The sequence below is a fragment of the Strix aluco genome, chromosome 5 (genome assembly GCF_031877795.1).
Source record: "Strix aluco isolate bStrAlu1 chromosome 5, bStrAlu1.hap1, whole genome shotgun sequence".
NCBI lineage: Eukaryota > Metazoa > Chordata > Aves > Strigiformes > Strigidae > Strix > Strix aluco.
In genome coordinates this window covers 73035235-73058373 of record NC_133935.1, presented here as the reverse complement: position 1 = coordinate 73058373, position 23139 = coordinate 73035235, and the positions used below count along the sequence as shown (strand labels likewise).

General features: G+C 48.8%; 1 protein-coding gene across 1 annotated transcript in view; it reads right to left on the bottom strand.

Moving 5' to 3' along the window:
* LAMB1 (laminin subunit beta 1) overlaps positions 1-22832 on the bottom strand; it is a 44328-nt gene extending 21496 nt beyond the window's left edge. Inside the window, exons 1-21 of the mRNA XM_074827767.1 lie at positions 22664-22832; positions 22349-22518; positions 19893-20028; positions 17823-17896; positions 15683-15871; positions 15514-15577; positions 13846-14048; positions 12425-12545; positions 12057-12245; positions 11513-11692; positions 10982-11094; positions 9927-10006; positions 7211-7346; positions 4997-5155; positions 4048-4175; positions 3477-3600; positions 2728-2932; positions 2432-2575; positions 2104-2335; positions 1453-1616; positions 734-958 (exon numbers count right to left, since the gene is read on the bottom strand). Of these exons, the coding sequence (XP_074683868.1) occupies positions 734-958; positions 1453-1616; positions 2104-2335; positions 2432-2575; positions 2728-2932; positions 3477-3600; positions 4048-4175; positions 4997-5155; positions 7211-7346; positions 9927-10006; positions 10982-11094; positions 11513-11692; positions 12057-12245; positions 12425-12545; positions 13846-14048; positions 15514-15577; positions 15683-15871; positions 17823-17896; positions 19893-20028; positions 22349-22518; positions 22664-22700 (3073 nt within the window). The 5' untranslated portion in view covers positions 22701-22832. The remainder of the gene's footprint in view (positions 1-733; positions 959-1452; positions 1617-2103; positions 2336-2431; positions 2576-2727; positions 2933-3476; positions 3601-4047; positions 4176-4996; positions 5156-7210; positions 7347-9926; positions 10007-10981; positions 11095-11512; positions 11693-12056; positions 12246-12424; positions 12546-13845; positions 14049-15513; positions 15578-15682; positions 15872-17822; positions 17897-19892; positions 20029-22348; positions 22519-22663) is intronic.
* Positions 22833-23139: the final 307 nt, after the last annotated feature.

The window sequence follows — 23139 nt, the reverse complement described above, 5'->3', positions numbered from 1 at the left end:
CCACAGCCAGGCCTGACTGACCCAATGCTGAACAATGCCCAGCATCATGCAAGAGCCCTCATGTCCCAGGCTGGCCACCTCTACAGCTTCTTCCCCAGCACACAGGAGGTGACAGGAGCCCCTCGTTCAAGCAGCCCAGCCTTCCCCCTCTTCTCTTTTCCTCCCTCTGTACACCACCAAAGCCCAAGCCTGTCTGGCTCTCGTCAGCCCGCTACGGTGGCGGATCTGCTTGGAGTGGCCGATGGTGTGCCAAGCAGAGCAGGGCTCCACTTGCCCACCTTGTGACCCATCTGACCTGCTGGGCTGCGTCTGGTGCCAAGGGAGAGGAGGGTCTGCCTCCCCACTGCCCAGTTCGGCTCCCCACCATAGCCCTTGCTCCCACTGTCCAGACACATCTTCAGGGACTCTGGTGTAAACAAAAGCCAAAACCTCACCCCGCCACCCCCATCTCTGGAGAAGAGGTAAACAAAGATAGCTAACAAGAAGGCAAGAAACACCCCTCCCACAAAAGCCTCATCCTTTCAGCACATGTAGATGCTGTCAAATGTAAAGGACTCCCCTCCCTGCCAGGAGGCCCGCTGAGCTGCAGGGCAGCTGCACACAACTCCAGCTGGAGGTAGTAAGGTTTCTCCTCCACCCCAAAGGCTCCCAAGTAAATTAAAAAGAGTTCGGGCAGCCACTGACGCCCCATGACATGGCTGGCGGAGGGGCTGCGGCCATGTCTCGCACTCACTTCTGCAGTCCTGCTGCACGGCACTCCCGTAGTAGCCCTGTTTGCAGAGGTGGCAGTTTTCGCCCTCTGTGTGATACAGGCACTTCATGCATGTTCCCGTCTTCTTGTCACAGGCCTCTGGGTCAGTGCTGTCGATGTTGTTGTTGCACTGGCATGGCTGGCAGGCGCCGCCAACCTCGTCGGGGCTCCCAAAGAAGCCAGACGCACATTCATCACATCGACTGCCTGTTTGAACAAACAGGCACGGTGGGAATTACCATCACGGCTCGCTAGTGCGCAGCCCTGTAAACGGCAAGACTGAGGCAAGACAATAATGGTCATTAATGGTCTGGGGGGGTGTTAATTAGACCATGCTCAAAGCAACAGAGGCAGCGCTTGGTGAGACTGCAGCAGCTTGGTGTGGCATGGATGGTACTGCCTGGGGCACCAAGGCATGATGCTGCAACCCAGCTGTCAGCACGCTCGTCCCATTGGTTCCACGCTGTCCTGTCCAACTCTGCCAACCACCCATCGCCCCTCGCCACGCTGCCAGGGATGAGGTTCACAGTGGTGATGGCATCGCCTGCACAAGCCACTCTGCCCTGGCACCTTCCAAGTGCTGCCAACTTCCAGTAGCAACACATTGATGCTGGTGCTGTGGTCACATCCAACAACCCATAGGAACATACTCACGGGGAGGTTCAAGCCAGCCAGCCCCTCTCCACGCACCCACCAAGTACCTATGTATCCTACGCTACAGACACACACGACTTGCAGTGTGACCGGATCCTGGTAACAGCCGCTGGCAAACTGGCGTCCGCTCTCGGGGCCATCAGGGCAAGGGCAGGGGCGGCAGTGGTCGCCTGATCCCAGGATGGGGTCTCCATAGTAGCCAGCCAGGCACCTGCACACAGAGGGGTACATGGCATGCAGGGGACTGCAGGCAAACCAACTGCAGCCCTGCCATAACTACACTCAGGTTTTCAACCACTGTGAAGAACCAAAGGGCAGAAACATCCTTATGGCTCTCCCATGCCACTCACACTCTGAGCAGCTGTGCCCACAGAGGCAAATTTGTCTGGTTTATGCCAGTGTAAGAGCAGGAGACCCAAGGCAGACGCCTCTCGAGAGGCCTGCAAAGGAGAAAGCCTCTCTGAAGCCTTGGGGTCCTGCAACGTGCTCTCGGCTGCCTGGGCAGGCACTGCTGGGAAGGCTCAAGGCTGCAGGCAGGGAATAGGGGGTCCCCACTCCCATCCTCCTCTGGCTCCCAGGGTCCAGGGGCTTTCCCTGTGGCTTCACACCCACCTGAGCACCATTGCTGGAGGGGCACAGCTGCTGCACCCATCCTGCTGCGGGGTAAGAAAGGGCTGGGGAGGGGGCACGCACGGTACCTCTCGCAGTTGTGCCCTGTCGTGTGGTCCCGGCAGCTCAGGCACTCCCCGGTGTAGGGGCTGCAGTCATCGGCATGGCCGTTGCAGTGGCAGGGCTGGCAGCTGGGGAAGCCCCAGAAGCCGGGCAGGCAGCGGTCGCACTGCCGCCCATACACCCCGGGAAAGCAGTGGCACTGGCCCGTCTCCGCGTCGCAGAAGGCGTTGTAAGAGCCTCTGGCATGGCACTCGCACGCTGCAAGGAGAGGGGGAGAGGGGCTGTGTTTCCACAGCAAGCCCTAAATGCAGGGCCCCGACCACAGCACAGCCCAGAGCCAAGGACTTAACATACGTCGGCATCCGCTCGGCCCAAAACTAAAGGTGCCAGGGGCACATCTGTCGCACTGTCTTCCAACAACGTTGGGACGGCACTGGCACTGTCCTCCGCTGGGATCGCACACCGAACTCAGAGAGCCCTGGGGGTCACACTGGCATGCTGAGCAAAGAAAAGCATTGCGGGGAGTGAGTACTGTGGCACAGGACACAAACCACCTGCCTTATCCCATGCACACGCCTTCCCCATGCAAACTGCTCTGCCTGCAAGCACCATCCAGGCGCAGTTTGCCCTACAAGTAGGTAGTTACGTACATAATGCGGTCTCATGTAATAGTGCAGAAATGCTGAATATAATGTTCTTGCAGACGTCCGTCATGGGCGTTTTCACAACACTCCTGCTGTTTTCCAGACACCGGTACCTTTGGAAAGTTTCCCAAGCGCTGTTTGTGACCACGTCTTCACCCGAGCCTCCCACCGTGAATATGTCCAGTGATTTACAGTATGGCATGAGAACAAGCTACAAAACAATTTTACAATGACAAAGTGTCACTCTTTATAAATAGCCTCCACCAAAATTGTGAAAATTCAGTATTATTCTACTTCCTATTATCCTTTTTTGGCCAAAAAGCAAACAACCAGACAGAATTTGGAAGGGAAATGACAGTATTTCTCTAGTTTTTGGTGAAATAGCTCTGGTATCTACAAAAGTCTTACCAAATCTACCAAATTCTATCCATTCAAAAGAAAAAGGTTGATGCTGACATTCATGTCATACACGGCACACATTAGCCTCCCTAAAGAAACTACAGGTCTGTGAAACTAGCTGCAGTCCTGTAAAATACAGCAAAAGCCTCTTAGCAGAAAAACAACTCACATACTTTGAGACTGAAGAAACCTATACTGCTTTACACTGTTCAGTTAAACTCTGGCTACAGCTGTAAGCAACGACGTTGTAAAATATTACTTTGGATTTACATAGATGCATGCCAGAGGAGAGGAAAACTTTCAGGCTTTTAAGTACACTTTTACCCCAGCGCATCCCTGAAATAATTTCTGCTCACAGAGTCAATGAGTGTGTACGGGCTCTCTGTCTCCGTATCCACTGAGGAGTATTGGGGCAGCTCCAGGCGGATGGTGTAATTCAACCCCTTCTCAAAGCAGACGGGCCGCGGCAGAACAACGTATCTGGATTAGGAACAGGAAACAATTCTTACTTCAAACATCCAGCACCATAAAGCGTTTTAGGTAGCCCTGTAAAGCAATCAAGATAACGGAAAGCAGCCAAGACCAGGCAGAACAAAAGCTACGATGTGAAAGAGGCAGTTTGGAGGCTTGTGCAAGCCAGAACCGGAAAAGCTTATCAGTAAGGTGAAGAGTCATACCGATGTTCACTCACCCGCTGTGCAAACACTTCCCCCCCCGCCTTTACTCAGTGAACGAAACAAATCGGAAAATGAGAATAAACTTAAAAGCTTTGAGTCTACAGACACAACATTAAATATGTTTTTATAACCCACTGAAAATTAAATTTCATCATTTTCATAGAGACCATGGCAAACTGAAAACGTGACGTTACTCTGTTTCAATTTTTTAAATGCTTTTTCTCCTTTTGGCCCATCCAGTCATACTGACCTGGAGCCGGGTGACAGTGAGACGACCTGATTATCATCATCGGGAACTGTATTGCCACACCGGCTACCCGTGGGAATCTTGCCTGGACGCGAGACGCTGATCACAGCTTTTTCCCACTGATCTGGCAACTGAGGGAAAAAAAAGGCTGATCAGCATCAAGCAACGGCTGTAAGCTCCCGGGAGCATCCAGAGCTCAGGCCAGAAAAAGCATGCACACAGACAGGGCGATCGCTGTGCTTCAGGGAGGATGGGGCTGTAGCTCCAGCATCAATGGGGCATCTATCAGCCATAGGTTTGGGCTGAGACAAGACAAGGCAAGTGCCCCTGGGCATCCTCCAGCAGGACAGCCTGCCTCCCTCCCTCCTTCCCTCCCAAAAAGCCATGACATGGTGTAGGTGCCCTACCTGCGGCACAGCACCAGTGCGGGATTTGGAGACCTCCTCTCCCCAAACCTCTGGCTACTGCACCTTAGTATTTCACTGCAGTCAATTGCTGCCAAGCTCTAGGTAAGGAGCTGGAGGGATTCTTCTCTTTCCCTTCACCCTGCAAATTATTCACTGTCGAAACTGACTGCTTGCAAACACTTGGCTGCAGGCATTCAACATCCAAGATGGGTAATTTCTCTCGTAATGTGTGTAACAGCACACCCATTAGAAGGCTGTCTGGCTGATGCCAAATTTATATTCTAATCTGTCCTGACGGGACTTGGCACTTTTTAATTTGCTCATTAAACAGGTGCTGAAACAACGCAATAATGAAACAAACTGTAAAGCAAATAATACTAGTAACAGTCAACATCTCAGATTTTCACACATCTCAGAATTTAACTGAGCGTCCCTCCTTGTCTTCAAGTCCTGATGACTCCTGGGAGTGCCAAGCTCCTGTCAGTCATGCACTGGGAGAGCCAGCACCTGCCAGGAGGCAGCAATGCCCATACTCACAGACCTACCTGTGGCTCGTAGCGAACCAGAATATCATACTCCATGGAGTATGGGATGTTGTCAATGTAGAATTCCAGGTACGCCCCTTCAGGGACCCTTACAAATCCTATGCCTGTCCACGATGGTGTGCGGTCCGGCGTGTACTGGCGCTCTACTATGTTTACTCCCTACAAAAACAGGGAACAGAGATTTTAATACTGATACATTAAATTTCCAAGCCCCATGGGAGTGCATGAAGTGATGAGTTCTGCTGATGGATCACTTCTGGATCGCAGCATTCATTGTTTGCAACCCAGAGAACATGAATTCTCTTCTAAACCCATATGCGTGCACACCGTTGCCCTTCCACTTAACGATATACAAAAAGCAAGAAAGAGAAAATAAACAACACTGCACAACTCTTCATCCATTTCTCTGTTATGGTGGAGATTTGAATTTAAAAACTTGCTGTAAATAACTAATCCCCCAGCTACAACACCTCATTCACTGTAAGGACATTCACATCATATTCGTAGCAGTTGGATTTATAGCAGTGGCACATAACCGCTCCACTAACTGCCCAAGCTGAGTGCTAATTACTTCCTGGCTACACCAGCCTACTCCAAACCAAACCACTGCTCAGGATAACATTTAAAAAGCATATCACAGTTGTCATGAGTAGGGTGTTACTAAATGACAGAGATCCTTATCTGATAGATATTTAATAGCCAAATGGTCACTTCTTTCACTCTGAGGTGCCAGGTTTTTACCTTCTACTCTTTATATAAAGCAAAGAGGAGGAAAAAGGCAACAGAAAATGGAAATGTGTGGTGCTCAAACTTCCTGTTTCAAATATATCTGCATCCACAAATAGTTCTCTCAACAGAACAACATCCTGTACATTCCTAAGGAAGTCGCTTCAGTAGAAAGGTATAAAATGTAAGGAAATGTCTATATATGTACATATCACTTCAGGATGTCCTCTCATGTATTCTGACACGTTTTGAAGAGAGCCTGGCCTTGCGCAAAGGGTCGGAGCTCCCCAGAAAGGATGGCAGGTGGGATGTGAGCGAGGGCATGCAGCTGCGGGGAGCAGAGGGGCTTGGCACCATCTGAAAATCCCTGCAACTCTGTGCCACTTCATTCTGTCTTGTGCTGGACCCCTACCTAGGAATTCAGAGTTTTATTCTGCCACCAGATTTAAGAGAAAGCTTTTCAATATTGGCATTTTTTAAAATGGTTTGTTCTGAAGGTTTCAAAAGGCAAACCAGAGGCACATCCCCTTGCTCTGCTTGGCAAGGTGGGTTTTCACGCCAGGCTCCTCCATCCCCGAGCCTCAGCAAGACCTCAGGTACCACCTCTCCGCTTGGGCAGACACAAATGCACAAAAAACCCTGTGCCAGCTCACATGTCCTCTGCTATGGTCCAACCTCTGCTCTGCTCTCTCTTCCCTCTCTGCAGTAACCTAAGAGCAAAAAATCCTCTGCCTTGGCTGAAACTGCGAAGTGGCTACATTTTGCCTGAAATAAATGAATTACGACCAAGTAGCCCAATTGCAAGCAGACTGCTGCTTTAGAGAAACCATTATCTCATCTCCCTGACTCCTTGCTGAAGGCAAAAATAATTGATGTAATCGCCTAGCTACTGTTAATGAATTAAAAGCAAGGCTGTGCGGTGGTGATCAGAAAGAGCCAGAGATCCTGATGTACCATGCCAGCAGGCAAAACAAGCTAGAGGCAACCTCGCTTATAAAAACAGGTTTTTGCACAATCAACTATGGGTTTAGTCATTAATAAAAGAAATGCTACTGATGTACAGAAACTCTAAAAGCTGCAGCAATGTGCTTAAATGCGTGCTTTGCTCCCTCCTGGTTTCAGTGGCACCAAAGAGAAGAGTCAGTGTCAGTGTCCCACCGCTCTTGAGATAAGAGGGGAAGGAGAAGTGGGTGCAGTGGGGTACTGAGAGGGATGCTGACAGCCATGATCAAACTGTACAGCCATGATCAAAGAAACAGATTTTAAAAGAAAAATGGCAGTTTCCCCCACTAAATTACTACATTATATATCGATACAAAGATTGAAGCAGTACAGGTTGACAGTTTTCTGATTCAATTCAGTTTTGTGTTTTCCACATTTTAATTGCAAAACACTCAGGGTATAAACCAGATGCTTCCAACACCCAAATGGTGAAACAACTTTCCCACAGCTGTCCAGACACACCAGCTCACTAAAACTGCTACTCACGGGACCCAAGCTGGCTTCTTCCGCCTCATAGATGTAATGATCGAGGGAAATGAAGTAATAGCCAGGCTCCACCTGATTGCACTGGCGTCCAAACATGTGGGGCCGGCATTCGCATTGGCCAGATTGACTTGAGCAGCTGAAATGGAAGAGCAATGAATTTAGAACACATCTTGGCTATGCCGAGACAGTGCTAGAGCTATCTTCCACTTTGACATTTTAAGTGACACAGGAGGAGAAGCACTTCTGGACACAGCTGCATCTAGACATGAGATGTTCTCAGGCTCTGCAGCTGGACCAGCTGCACTGCTAAAATGCACAGTCCCAGGCACAGTCTTGGCTCAACCCAACTATCATTCTCCCAAACAACTCCTAGGCTCAGGCTGGGAGCGAGTACGGGCCAGGGACCATTTCCAGTAGGCAGTTTGCATGTGGTTTCCTCTGTTTGGATGGCAAGAGGATTTCATACTACAGATGCAGGCGGTTCCCTGAGGCCAGACAGCAGCCCTGGGAGAGCTTCACTCGCTACCACAGATATAGCCAAGAGGCATGTCTGTCCTGCAAGCCACGGGCAGCCTCGACTTCAGGCTTGCAGGCCATGCAAGCAGCGTATCTGTTTGTATGGGCTCGGGCAAAGCAAGAACATGCATGACCTTGAAAGCCCTGGGACGTCAAGCTGCTCTCATATACTTCAAAGCACATCCCGAGAGGCTGCCCACCAGCAGCTACGCACAGGGGAAAACCATATCTGGCTGCTTTAAAGTAGGATGGATGTAGCCAAGGATGTGCGACAGATAGCCATCACTGGGGAATGCAGAAGGTCTGTCCAGGGTGACATACAGCAGCTCCACTACCTTCATAATGAGCCATTTTCTTTTCTCAATACAGCTCTATCACCAAACTGCATTTTGGTGGTTTTATTGCCCCCCAAGAGTCCACACTGCATTACAAAGAATCCTTGGGCAAGTTGTATTTTTGCACGCACCCAGTCACACTTTTTCATAGGACTGGTTTTCGGTCCACTGAAATACAGCCCTTTCTTTAAATCTGAGTGAATTTTAGAAACTTTTTCTAAAGTCAAACCCCTCTGGTTTCCATGCAAAATCTCCAGGCTTCTCAAGCCCCCATTCTAAGAGAAATTTTTAACTGAAACCATTTTTGAAGTTGCAGAGATTCACTTAAATATTCACTTTGAGATGCCAGAAGTGCCCTAGCTGGCGCAGAAAGGAAGCTGAGAAGTTTCCCCTCTGGGGATGGCGATGACTCCACCACCTGGGTTACAGTACTGGGATGAATTTCAGCACTGGGATGAATTTCGGGTGAGGTGCAGCTGCCCCAGGCGCTGCATCCCACTCCTTGAACTCCAGCCAGGAGGCGGCAATTCAGCAGCTGAGGAGAGGATCCCTGGGGAGAGCGAAGCTCCCCCTTCCCGCTGATGTTAGAGAGCAAAGACAGGAGCCAGAGCCTGGCTTCGTGGCTCTCCTGCAGCTGCTCCCTGCCCATGCCAGGACACCGCATGTCCCCTCCCCACGTGGTTTTGCAATTGCTGGGGTCAGCGCATGGGAAACAGGCTGCAAAGCCTTGCAGGGCTGTGGCTGAGCCATACGCCAAACCCCTGGAAGGGGCTGCGCCAGGGGAGCCATTACAAGCTGTGCCACATAACTGATCTGTCCACAGGGAGCCAGCACAGAGGAGTAAATAATCACTAACAACCACACTGCTGTCTGCCAAGGGGCAGTAACTCACTCAGGAGAGGAGGGAAGAGATGGCCTGCGGGACATTCCCACAGCGATCCCCGCTGCAGATGGGGTGTCCACAGGCTGTGACGACTTACAGGAGTCACACTGGGACCAGTCCCAAACTCCCCCAGTGTGGTCCCATGGGCTCCAGTGGAAAACAGTTTGTCCACCCCCTTGGGAAACTTCTGTGGCTTTAGAGAAATGCAGGACGTTTCAAAGGGTTTGTGGAGGGAAGGGGGCGGGGGGTGGGAAAAGGAGAGCAAAGGAACGTGCTGCTGTTGAAAAGCCTGGGGTCGGACATGGACCTAACACACAGAAAACTGCTTTGGTTGGAGAAGCAGTCTGGCTATCCAGCACCCCTCTAACCTGGCATTTAAGCCAGGATCTTCCACGCTCTTACTGATGGATGCATCTTCAAAACCTAAGCTTTTCTCAGAAAAATCTCCACCTCTCCAGTAGGCACTTCCAGGTCCACATCCCACCCCATGCAGCACCACTGGGGCAATGCAGCAGTACCGTGCAGCTAGCACACTTCCCCCAGCACTGGTGGACAGACTGACGGACTAGCTAAAGGGTCAATTCAGGAGCAAACCAAGAACCAGCCTGACAGCCCATGTCACTGACTGATTCCTGCTTTGATCTTGTGAGAGCAAACCTTTGACATGGACCATACCCCGGGTTATGACTAAGGCAGAGCTCAAGCCATGGCTGGTTCCTACCCTGGCTGACCAAAGGCAGAGCTACACTGAAAAGTTTTGCGTGTTCAACTGCACCAGTGGCACAGAGGCTGCTCAGCATGGAAAAGACACAGATGCCCCTGTCACCCCCTGCTGCAGTCAAGACCTGCCACTTTCTGGAGCAGAAAGACAGTCCCAAACATCCTCCTCCAGAGCACATTGAGCCCTGGATGTTGTGGTTGCAAACGAAGCGAAATTCACTGGGGTGAATGATTACAGGAGAGTAACATGGCTGAGACTCACTTGTTATTCAGCGCTCCTCCCTGGTCGCAGTCACACGGCCGACATCCATCCATGTCATTGCTCAGGCCCCAGTGCTCAGGCTGCAGGAGGAAACATCACCAGCGCTGTAATGGGGTGCCAATTTAACTGCATCTACCCCAAAGGCACATTTTGAAATACTCAGCATAAGCTACCCCAAACTGCCCCCTAACCCATGAATCCTGCTGCCCTAGTTGTGGGTCTACTGCCAAAACCTCCCCACCTGCTCCCCTCCACTTTGTTGACCATCTCAAGGGCTTGAGAAAAAAAAAAAAACATCTTTCTGCCCAGCTTTAAAAGTAAGATTCAGGAGGACCCAAGCTCAGAGTCCTCAGTCCTACTGCACCATTTATACCAGTTTGGGCTCCTGACCCATGAAAGGCTTGGAAAAACACAGCCCAGTACATCACACCACAGCAGAGAGCTGTGAGGCTTTGTGTGGGACAATGCCCTTGCAGGGCTGCTACTCTGCAACTTGCTTGTTGGACAGACAGACATACTTGTTTAGCTTTTCCATGTAGTTCACTGTTAGATAAGACAGCCTGTCAGTGTTTATACAAACACATCCAGTTATCTGACAGCGTGTTTCTGTAACACTCCAGCATGCGTAAACACTATATGGAAATGTATGTGTATGAAGTAATCCCTGCCTAAAATAATGGCCTGTATATAAAGCAATTTTTTTGTAACAGTGCTTCTCTGACCATCTTGTCTTTCATCCCAGTGAGGGCTCCATCACAACTGCCCCAGATCACTCATTTTCACAAAGCGACCACTACAGGTATGCTAATGTCTCGCTCCTTACCGTCCTGGGAATTAATCTGAACGCTCTTGCCTGCCTTGACGTGCCTCTCAGCTCCCTGTAACACAGCGCGCTTCATGGCTCCTGACATCCTGAGGTGCCCACTCCAGCCCAAATGCCAGGCACCCACTCGCAGGCAGACAGAGACAGAGACCAGCACCTTGCTACATGCTTTCTGCACACCAGCCTCCTTCACAACAGCATCTCCTAATTTATTTTATGTTAAGCTACTTACCAGGCAATGATTGCACTGCTTTCCTGTCACCAGGCGCTTACAATAGCAGTTTCCTGTCTCCGAATCACAAGGATTCCCCCCGGGGTGGGTACCCAGAGGATTACATGCACAAGCTAGATTGAGAAATACAAATAGGCAGGTCAAAACACAGAACTGGAGCTACATTTTAGACAGTATCCAACCTAAATATTTACCTTAAAGCTTCCCCTGAATTCTCCAGGACTGAGATTAATTGAATACTTTGCCCACCACCCTTCCCAGTAAAACTTCCCTGGCTTAGAAACTTATAATTCAAAACAAATAAGAAGGATTCTGCTACTTCCACTGAATACACCAAAACTATCAGCTAGGGAACTGAGTTTTAAGGACGAGTGGACTCCAAGCTATGGCAAATCTACAGGACACTCTTCCTTTAGCAAAAACATGAAACAAAGTAGAAAAAATCCCACCCCACAGACCAATTTCTCCCAGCTCTAACAGCTCCTCAGAGAGCTTTTGATCACACATAAAGGAACATATGTTTTTACTCACACTGACAACCCGCTGGGTCATCAGCACTCAGGCCATAGAAACCTTCTTTGCAGAGGTCACAACGCTCCCCTTCAACAAATAATTTACAACGGCATTGTCCAGCAATGAGGCCAGCGGAGAAATCAGTGTAGCGATCGCAGATGCCACCGTTTTGGGAGCCAGCTGGGTCACAGTTGCAAGCTAAGAAGGAAGCATTGCGCATGTTTTATTAACTGCTACAAAAGAAAAGGCCAAGTCTCACACTGAATTATTTAAACTCAGTTTTTGTGTGGAGAGAGTGAATCGTTCCTGCAAGTATTATACATGACACGGGTTCAACATGTAATGACCAGATAAATCTCCAGATACTCAAAGATAAAACAAAACCCAGACAGGCTCGCTCAAGACCTCCAAGACAACCACCTTCCCTCAAGGACCTTTGTTCAGGAGCGTGGCACTGGCCAAAAGAAAGCCAGTAAATCCCAAATTCTTCAGGGAAAGCCCTGGGGGGCCACAGCCAGGATGCCATGGCTATTCCTAACCCAAGGAGCAGGGCTCCACTTACGCTCACAGACATCGGGGTCCCGCAGATCTCTCTCTGGGTGCTGGAAGTAGAAGGGTTTACACTGCTCGCAGTTGCGTCCTACAGTGTTGTGCTGGCAGTCATCACACACTCCCCCGCTGGTATTCCCCGTTGTCATGTACACAGCCATGTCAAAGTGGCACTGGCTGGAGTGGCCATTGCAGTTGCACTCTGTGACAAAGACAGAAAGCAAAGTAAGAGTCTGGTCCCAGGGGAGATGCGAGTCTGCAGAAAAGACACACCAAAGTCAACCAAAGAACATGCAGGACTTCTTACACTGTCACAAGTTCCCAAGTAACAGCATGTAATGCTCACACCAGACTCCAGTTCTGCATTTTACTCAAACTCACTTTTGCATGCGTTACTATTGCGGCCTTCAGCGGGTCGCCAGGGTAAGTCGTGGTAGAAATCCAAACACTGTTCACAGTTTAACCCTTTGGTATTATGTCTGCACATGCAGTGCCCATGGACCTGTCATTAAAAAAATAAAAAAAAAAAAAAAAAAAAGAGGGGTATAGTTGGTTATAAAAGAGGAAGGGGAAAAAAACCCATGCTCCAATAATGCAAAATATAGCTAGAACATAATGGATATAGTTTTGGAGACTTTAACGCACATAACTGCATGTAGGAAGACACAAAAGGACCACAGGAGCGTCCTTTACCCGCCAAGGTAAGAATGTCCTCATACAAATTTGTCCTTTCCTTACTGGAACTAATGCCTGAATAAACACTTTCAGACATGAACAAGAAGAGCACAGTTCCACCTCAATAATCACAGAAGCCTCCTCGACCTAAAAGTTAGCTGTTTATTAGCTGTTAATTAGCTATTAACATGCATCTAGTTATATCAGCACTCACTAGCCCAGTGCCTTCTTTCCAGCCCTACCTTGGTTCTCAAAGCAAAGATAACAGACAGTTTGGATGGGTTTTATCCATCAACCCCAGGCTTTCCCTTCAACACGTACAGGCCCTAAGTAGACCAGCAGTAATTGTGTGACAGTTGCTGCCATAGACAATGGGGACTACCAGCACTGGAGCCATGATTTTACAGGCACAGCCAGTCTTGCTGCTGCTTGGGTGGAGACACTCACCAAAAGCGCAGAGCAATGAAGCGTACCCGCTCACCAGCACCCTGCGCCCCTGGGACAACCCACACAACCTCCCCGTATGCCTCCACATTTTCATCCAGTTAATAACTCACTCATTAACAGGGGTGCTATTACTGCTTGTCAGGCAAAAATCATGGGGAAAACCAGAACCCAGGAGGGATGTGGCACTTGCACAGCAGGGTACAACACAGGCAACAGAATTTTCCTTCAGAGCCTGCTGCTAATTAGGGCTACAGCCTCCACTTCTCAGCTGATAATGACCAATACAAACACAGGTCATCTTTGATTCACAAGGGTGTTTCATCCTTGATGTCTCTGTTCACTTCAATTTTTGGGTAACCAGGTCAACCCACACCCATCTCTGGCCCCATAAGGTTACACTCCCATTCTGCATTCCTGCCTTTTAATTTCATCAGCTCTTTAACATAATTAGAAAAAGAATGCTAAAACAATTTTCACCTAATCTGAGCTCTCTGTGCTTGATTAACACCAGTAATGACAGGTATGTTTGCTGAGAAGGAATAGTTTTAAGTTTTCTTGTTTGAAAATTAAGGGGGGGGGGGGAGTGGCAGGGGCAGAACGTCATCTTTAAACTTGTGTTTAAATCACTTAAAAGAGGAACAGACAGGAACAGCTTTATGCAGAAAAGCGCGAATATTTACCATTCCTTCCACTTCTTCGTTAAAGCCATCCACTGGTGCACACTCGCTGGCATGTCCGTAGCAGAAACAGTTCCCACGAACCACCATGTCGTAGATGGCATAGTAGTACTTCTCTCTGATCTCCATCCTAGAGTCCAAGAGATTATCTCCCAGCGTGTGTAGCTTGATGAATTTGACTCTCAGATTTGTGATCTTCAGTAGGTCTGCAGGGACACCAAAAAAAATTAAACCCCATTTTGGAATTATTTACCCATTATTATGAATGGGAGGAAGCCAGGTGTGACTTCCCAAGCACACTTCCTATGGACAGGTTAGACCAGATTTAACTTCAGCACTTACATACCACACATCACATCACTTCATACTCCCAAATTAAAAAAAAATACAATATTTTACTACAGGTTAATCACTGTTTAAGTTAGCTTCAGCTTAATTAAAAATACTAGACTATTTTATTGTAGACATACGTAGGCACAAACATTAATATTTAAGGCACACACAGCAGTGCCACCAAAAAGACACTGGTTCTTTGGGGCTTTAAAATGCAAAACGGGCAAGGACCTGATATTAAGGAACTGCTGAAAAGTGGACCAGGAGCTTTAAGAGTTACAAGCCTTTTGGAAAAAAATCTTAGTTGGAAACAAGACACAAATAATTCTTCTTTATTATACGCCCAACTTTCTTGGCAAACATAATTAGTCACATTTTGCTGAAAGAAGCAACACCCCATCACTGACCAAATACAAAGAAGTTCTCAAGGGATAATTCATGGGAAGACAATATTGCAGTAATTAATTCATTCTACATGTTCACTTTGCTATTATGAATCCTGTGTAATTTCTTACAGCCTTGAAAAAGCACTTCAAGCCCATGAAAGCAGAGTTTCTCCTTTAAAATGTTGGTTAAAAGGACATTCAACTGATAGAGCAATTAGCAGACACTCTTCTACTTCAGATATTCTCTTCTGCTCCAGTTAGCTTTACACTGAAGGACACAAACTGAAACTGAGAATGCATATTAAATTGGAGGTCAAGTTTAAGGCCAAACACTGCAGTTCCCTACTCAGGCCAAATGCTCCACAAGGTTTCTCTTTGAGCCACTCTCAGCAACAAATCTTTCTACCTATACATACCTGGATTGTCACCACTGTACACAAACACTACAGTAATTTGACAACCACACCTGTGTGGTCCAGCCATGCAGTGTTACCAAGGCCAACTGTTCCAAAATCACAACTCAGATGTTCTAAAAAATAAAACACAACTCCCTTGATTTTAGCTAGAAATGCAAAATTATATAGGTACCTCTGTAGTTCTGTTTTGCTTTCTGAATACTGTAGAATTATGGGATCACATTCCAAGGTTTCCCTCGGCAACTGCATGTATTTTGGGGAGAGGGGTCTTTAATGAAAATAAATCCCTGATCAATTAAGAAAAGGACCAACTACAACGATGCCTGTAAGAACAGTCACTTGAGTTGACAACATTGGTCGTTATTTCCCAGCAAGTCACTAAGTCAGGAAAAGAAGCCATACCACAAATGTATTCATATGACTTCAAAACTGATACTGGGGCAAATGCATGGCTTTATTTGTGGCTTACTGTTTTTCATAAGCAAATAAGCACAGAGATGCTTTCAAATGAGCCTGGAAGGTAACTGCATACATACTTTGAATCCTTGGACTGTACGGATCTTCAATTCGAAAAGCAGGATCTAAAACACGATATATTACCTGGAGGAAAAATGGTACAACAAAGATTCAGCTTTAAAAATAAGAGAATCTGAATTCGTATGTAAAAAGTCTATACAACAAACATTCGAAAAAAACCTGTCTGACCTCTCCCTCTGTTGAAGGTTCAATGTCGGAGTATCGGGAATCACAGATGATATCATCCACTTTCTTCATGGGTCCAGTTGAAATCCCAGGAAATGAGCTCTCACAGTCATATGCAAAATACCTATATACTTGCCAGGTTTTTCCAAAATCAGATGACCTTTCTATCAACATTGCAGCAGGACGGAATGTCTAATAGTAAGAAAACCAAAAGAGATTTTTTTTTGTTAATTACTGCTTGCATTTACATTAAGCGCTTTTAAGTGTGAGCAATCCACATGGCCTGGATTTTAATCTCCCTCCCTGCACTATTTCCAATATTTGGAAATATCAGAAATATTTTTCTGCTGATATCCCACTTCCTGCTCAGAGGCAGATCTTTGAAGTAACACACACGAAACCACAGACCACCTATCTTTAAAAAGATGGCAACTCTGTGGCCAAGTGCTTAAACATACTTACAGTACATAAGCAAACTTGTAAGTTTTTTGGATTCCAAATCTTTTCTCAAAACTGGGGGTTAAAGCAGGGCTTAGAGAGACAAAAGGATTTTTTCCACTGCTTGTAGAAAGCAGCACAGGCTTCTTTCTTGCTGCATCTCCTTGTCTAATCTTCTGCAAAGGACCTAATGGGCCTCCTCTCCTGCCTTGGGGACCGGGAGGCCACTTTCAGTGCCTCCTCTCCAGCTCTGATGTCCAGAAGTTCTTGCTGAGCAGTTATGTCCGATGTTCAGAAAGTCCCTGGGGTTGCGCACCTCTCTTTGTCTGACCACACAACGTTTTGCAGCGTCTCTACCATCCAGGGCCAAGCGTCCTCTGTGCTGCATTAAGAAAACCTTCTTTTTTAAGGAGATTGAGAGGTTCAGCTTCATCCACTCTTGCAGCATTTGACTCTTCCAGTTCCCTGTGACCTTCCTCCAGCTGGCCTTGCTCAAACTCTGGCAGGCTGCATTCGCTTCATACAAATCACCATCCTTCTTACCTACACACATTCAACTCTAGAACAACTAGCTAATGAGATTTTAAAAAGATTTTTAATCCCTCTGACCTAAAAGTCTCATGTTTCAGTTAATACCTGCTTTTTGAAAGGCAGTGCAATAATTTAACTCCTGACTTGCACCTACCAAGAAATGCCAACAGTCTCTTCGTTAGTTTTATGTATTCAGAGTAAGCTCTCCCAGAGCCAAGCACAAAAGCATTTCAGTCACAGCTGGAAAGAAATTTTCTTTCTGCTTCCTGGCTGAAAATATCACCCAACTTACAAACTCGTATCTCACCCAACAAAAAACATAGCAACCCAGAGGTAAGGCAGCTCAAGTGTCTACCACACAAAGTCAACAAATCATCATTAAAACTATCTTTCCGCCATAGTCTTCCTCCTGATGGCTGACCAATCCCAGTGGCACTGGGGCACAATGGCCACAGCACTGGCATCAAGTCAGGGGTCTCTTGGGGGTCCCTCACTGCTGGGGTCCAGCAGAAAGGACCACCTTCCACCTCAGCCACCACCCTGAGGCAGGGGGAGAAACGTAAACTAGTGCCACAGGAAAGAGGAACCAGCTCTCTGACAGGTAAAAATGAAGAGATTAATTTGTCTACATGCAAAGAGCAGGGACTTAGCCCTGCAGAAACTGCAGCCTCTGATACCTCAGCTGAAGGTTGCCATTAGAGCTTGCCTGCGATTTAGGATGTACGGGACATAATCTGCTATTCCAAGACATCTGTTTGTAAAGAAACAAAGACACTTTGTGTACAGATGTTCCTTCTTCCTGAAGACCTCTCCATTTGCCAAATGAAAACCAATACCATGGCCAACTTTTTTTTTAAGAATAAAAATCCTTGCTACTATATGATTTAGCTAATGATCTTCTAGAACACAAACACCAGAGAGGGACACCAACACAAACCCCAGCTTCACTATGACTCCTTCTGCAGCCTCACCGGAGTTCAAACACAACTCAAGCCACAAGTCACAACTCAGCCATCCTGCATAACTTCAGCAGGAGTTAATGGTTTGCAGCTCTAAAAAGTCAGGCAGAGCAGCTCAGACAAAGCCCAAATCCCAAATATCAAATAGATGTGAAGGACTATGAAACCTCTCATTTCCTGTTTTAGGGTTCTGGTTAAGGCTGTGGCTTCCTTACCTTGAAGGTCATAATGAGATGAGTGAAATGAAACTCGGCCTCCAGGTTCAGCTGGATAGTCACATTTTCCAAACCTGTAGGGGCAGAGAAAAGAAGCCGTGCAGCAAACAAGGACACCCACTAGCCTCTACATCTGAATTTTCCCAAAGTTCTTCACTCCAGTGGTGCAGAGACTTTGCCACTTGGCTCTGTCATCAAAAAAAGGATATGTGGGTTAGTGCATCACTGAGGTACATGGGAGACACCAAGGACCTGCTGAAGAGCGTATCGCACATGGGATTCCTGTGCATCATCTGCACCAAACACGTTACACCTAAACCACGAGCCTGCACTGCTGTTATTTCAGTCTGTGTAACACGGCTAATATCACTAGATGTAGGGTAAGCATGGGGACTGCTGTAGGCTGGATCCTGGCACCAAAGCACCCAGTGGCTGGTACAACTGGGGATGGTGAGCCCAGACCTGTGTGGTGACCCCAGGCTGTCCTCACACGCTGCAGCCTGTCTGGCAGCAACAGAGGCACGGGCTTCTGCAGCCCTAACAGCCCAAATCTCACTGATGGCTGGTGAGGGCTGTTTCCTACCTTTCTTCACTCGCTCTGGACAGTCCCTTTACAACCTAGTTTTGAAATACCCCCCAAGCAACTATTATAGCCCTGTTTTGCAATCATGAGGGCTAGGAAACTGGTGAGAAGCAAAAGGTTTTCCAAACTCTGCTGTATGACTACCTACAGTCAAGGACTCTACGCAGAAAGGAAGAAAAACAGTTACAAATATTATTTTGTCATGTGAAAAGACCTCTCAAAACAGCTGGATACTTATTATACTGTAGTTAGAAATTAAAAAAAAAAAAAATCAAGATTTACAAAGAGGAGAAAGGGTAAGAAATGACAATAATAAACCAATAAAGAGCTTAAATTTTCATCCAGCTGCAACATTATGTGGAGTGTGCAGCAATGGTCCATTCTGCTGTATGCCTGAATAGAAGAAAACATGAATTGGACAGAAGGAATCATTTGTTTTTTATTGTTGAAGGACATTTTCATGACCTTATGAGCTAAGAACTTTTCTGTGTGAATGCTGCCAAGCTTGTTGCAAAAAGCATGAATTATTTGGAACATTAGAAGAGAGCTGCTGGAGACAAGAGGCTTGCTAAGCTGATCTAAATGGTTAAAAAGGATTTTGTGAAAACCTTTCTTTACCAGGCAGCCGAAATGTTACAAATACTACCATTTTATTTTGTTATGGAGTAAGACAGCTACTGCCAATCCATTTGCAGAAATCCCATCCTGTCCAGCTGGCTTTAAGGCTTCAGGGTAGGACTGCTGTTTGAGAAACCTCAATGCCTTGTTCTGTGTATGAAGGCATGCCAAAAGCATAACCATAAAAGCAAAAAGGGCAGAGGAAGGATGAAAAAAAAAAAAAAAAAAAAAAATCACCAAACTAACATGCTGGGGTTTTTTTTTTAAACTAGCTGGCTTGTTTCTGGTGTGCATTTTACTGTTTAGCGTATGGATGCAGGAATTCAGGGAGCCCAGGAGGGAGAAGGCAGTTTGCAGGGTAAGAGATATCCCTGGCTTTGCTCTCCTGGGGTAGGACAGGGAAACAGGAGGTCTGCAGGCAGGGCTGCAGCCCCCGGCTCTGTGCCTAAACCTCCTGCTTCCACAGGCTCCCTCCAGCCCAGCGGCATGGGGAAGCCCTGCGGCGCTTCCCTGGCAGCACTGTCCCGGGATAGTCACTCCTGGAAGGCTGCTCTGCTCCTGCTGCCCAAACATGAAGGAGAGCTGGAGCCAGTGTGGGAAACTTTTCTATTTAGGAAAGGATTCTTGCAAAGTGGTGGGACGGCTCTTTCCAACACTCCCAGAGGGCTGAGGGGGCTTCATTATGGATTAAGAACCGCTCCAGGGCACACAAAAGCAGCCAGTTTCAGTCAGCCCTCCTCCAACAGCATGATCCTTCCCTTGGCAGTAATCACCAGGCCAGAGATAACAGCAAACCCGCAGGTACCCTTACACAAAAGGAGGGAAAGCCGCTCCCTGTCCTGGAAATGGTTCCCTGACAAAACCCATACCATTTTCCGACTGCCACCAGAGCTTCAGGCGGTTTGGAGCGAATGTGGTGACAACATTTTCAATGCGATGACTGTCAGGATTGAGAGTATCGTGGAAGGGATCCTCGGAGTCGCATATGAAACATTTTTTGTCCTCCTGAAACAACAAGATAATCAGCATTACTGATTTTATCCATGGGGCAATAGTTGTTTCCTGCAGATAAGAGTATTTTCCATCTATATCACATTCCACTCATTTTGCCTGCAGGAGTCATCAAAGGTATTTTTTTTGTTGAAATGATAAGTGTATTTACCTTTATGAATTAATGCAAATTGCCAAATGGAAAATATGCCAGGAATTCCATAAACTTTATTTTTAGGAGAAGTTTCAGGAAATCTCTTCCAGCACACATATTCTCCAGCAGAAGTCAGAACCAAAGGCAGCATCTACAGAAAATTGCTGAATTGCTTCTGTACAGAACGCACACATGCAAAACTGCATCTTCAACAACTTTTGTGAAATAACGTTGGCTTTTGGGAGCTAGCTTGGAAATCTAAGTTCACTGCATTAGGGATACCTCCAGTGAGGCTCAGAGGATGTCAAGGGGCCATCAGTGATTTAGTGACCAAGTCCTTTCAGCATGGGGTTAACTTTACTCTGAATCCAGCTTGTCAAGCTTCTACCTAAACCTTGTCTTCACCTTTGATTGCAATCCCAAGGTATGCACATAAACCCAGTTTGCACACACTACAAGGTGTGCCCATAAAAAAACAGTTGGGTGCAAGTCTGGCATGTGCTGCTTGGAAAAGCCAGACCCTTCTTCACCAGGAGGACAAAAAACCATCATGACTTTTACTATGAGCAATGCTGGGTTTGCATTGTCCTGGTACCTAAAACCACCACTTTCCAATTTTGCAAGGTAGGATGGGAACCAAACCAAAAAGGGTGGGTTCCTGCCCAAACCAGCTCGCAGTTTGGCGGACTGCGGGGGCAGAGGGAGGAGAGGAGCTCATCACACTGCAGCGAGGGAGCCCCAGCACACCAGCAACTCATCACTGTCAAAACCTACATATGCATCATTCCTCCAGTGGGTTTATGGAGACAAATGCAGTGCTTTATCAGACAAGAATGTGAGAGCTGGCAGGTCTGCGCCACACAGGCTGTCCATTTCATCAATTCTGGCTTCAGCAGCTCCTCCCAAGCCTGGCGCTTCACCCCCCACGAGCCTGGCAAGAGCGGGGATCCTGGGGAAGATGCCCCCTCCTGTCTGCTCCAGGCTCCTGTCCCCCAGCACCACAGCCCCCGCCTCATGCCTCGACTTGCTCCTTCTCCCACCAAAATGGAATCCTAGAAGGCCCAATCCTGCAAAGCGCTCAGTGCGGCCAAGCCCTATGTTATTAAGAGGATACCAAGCACCTTCCCGCAATTTCTTCAATGTCACCTTATGGTTCAGAAGTAACCAGGGACATCACAAATGCTGAACCGGGGCTGTAAGATCAGGAATAAGGGCACACGTCAATTCTGAACTGATACTTTTTACTATGGCACTTCAGCATTTTTTGAGACAAGAAACCATAACAAAGTGTCTTTGTTATTTTGTTCTACCAGAGATGCTAATGTTGTTAAAGTCAAGCCCAAAATACTCCGAAAATATTCCAGCAAATCTAAACCCCATGTTAAATCAAGTATTAACTCTAGCAGACAGAGCAGTACAGTAAAACTAAAGGCGGGGGGCGGGGGAAGATTTGGTAACTTCAGGGCACAAATGGGCCAAGTGCTACAGCCCCTCAGGCAGGGCTCCTCCTGCTTCCCGTCGTTTTCCTCCCAAGTGCCAGAATCCGGCCCTATTGTCTCGGCAGTAAATTCGGCCGGAGATTATCCCCTTACTTTCAGTTCAACAGAGTTCCACTTATAACTGATATTTTACTTTTCTCCCCCATCCATTCTGTCTCAGAGATTTTAAGTTTGCTGAGCTGCTTCTGACTTAAATAGCACCGAGCTTTGTGTTTTCCACCAGATGTGCGAGACAACCTTATTTGCATCCTTTCACTTGGAGACCATACAAATGTAATTGCACTACGGGAACAGTGGCCAAAACATTACCCGGGTCCTACAGACCACTCTCGATCAGGAAGCTGTCTAGACGGCTCCGAGTAAGCCTGAAATAAAGTATTAATTTAATTTACTGCGGCACATTCCTCCTTATTAACCTCCATGAGGAAGGGAGGGGGGTGTCGGGAACCGAAAGCTGCGAGGGGTTCCCTGGGCCCGGCTGCTTCACCAGGGCGCGGGGTCCCGGAGCGGGGCACGATGCTGCCCCGCCGCAGAGGCTGCCCGCACCGCCCTCGGCAGGCAGCGGCTTATCCCACCGCACCAGCCCCGGCGGGACGTGGCGTCCTGCCCTGCGGCCGGGGACCGAGCCCTGCGGCCCGGCGGGGTGCCCCGGCGATGCTGCCCCCCCCCCCCAGGCGCTCACCTGGAGGTGGCTGACGATGCAGTAGGGCTCGGGCTGGCGGAGGCCGCAGGTGGAGGAGGCGGAGAGGCGGGCGGCGCGGCCGATGAGCAGGTCGCCGGTGGCGGGGTAGCAGCTCCCCTCGGCGCAGCCGTAACTGTACTCGGGTTCCTGCGCGGCCGCGGACCACAGCGCTGCGCGGCCGCGGTGGGAGAGAGGGATGAGAGAGGGAAGGGGCAGCGCGGCCGGGCTGGGCGCCCCGAGCTGCCCCAGCGGGCGCTGCAGGGGCTCGCCCAGCCCGCCGTGCCCCGACGGCGGCCGGAGCGGGGCGGGAGTTACCGAGGCAGCAGCAGAGGTACAGCGGGAGGCGACCCATGGCGGGCGGCAGGCACCGGCGGGACGGGACGGGACGCGACGGGACGGGACGGGACGGGGCTCTCCCTCCACGCCGCGGCCGAACGCTGCTGCTCCGGCTGCTCCACGCAGGCGCCGCAGCTCCCCGCGGCTCCCGGGGAGCGGCTCCGCGCCGCCGGGCGCCCCCCGGCCCTCCCTCCTCCTCCTCCTCCTCCGCCCCGCCGCCCCCGCGGGGCCGGGCCGCGCCGCGCCGCCCCTCCCGCCTTGGCCCCCAGCCTCGGGGCTGCCCGGCCCCGCCGCAGCGCCAGGCCCGGGGAGGGGAGCGGAGAAGCGGCTGCCGTCGAGGAAGGGGAGCCCGGCCGGAGCGGGAGGCTGGCGGGGAGCGGCCCCGTGGACGCCCGCCCTGCCGCAACCGGGGAGCCCCGAGGGAGGAGCGGAGGGACTCCATCCCCCCGCCACCA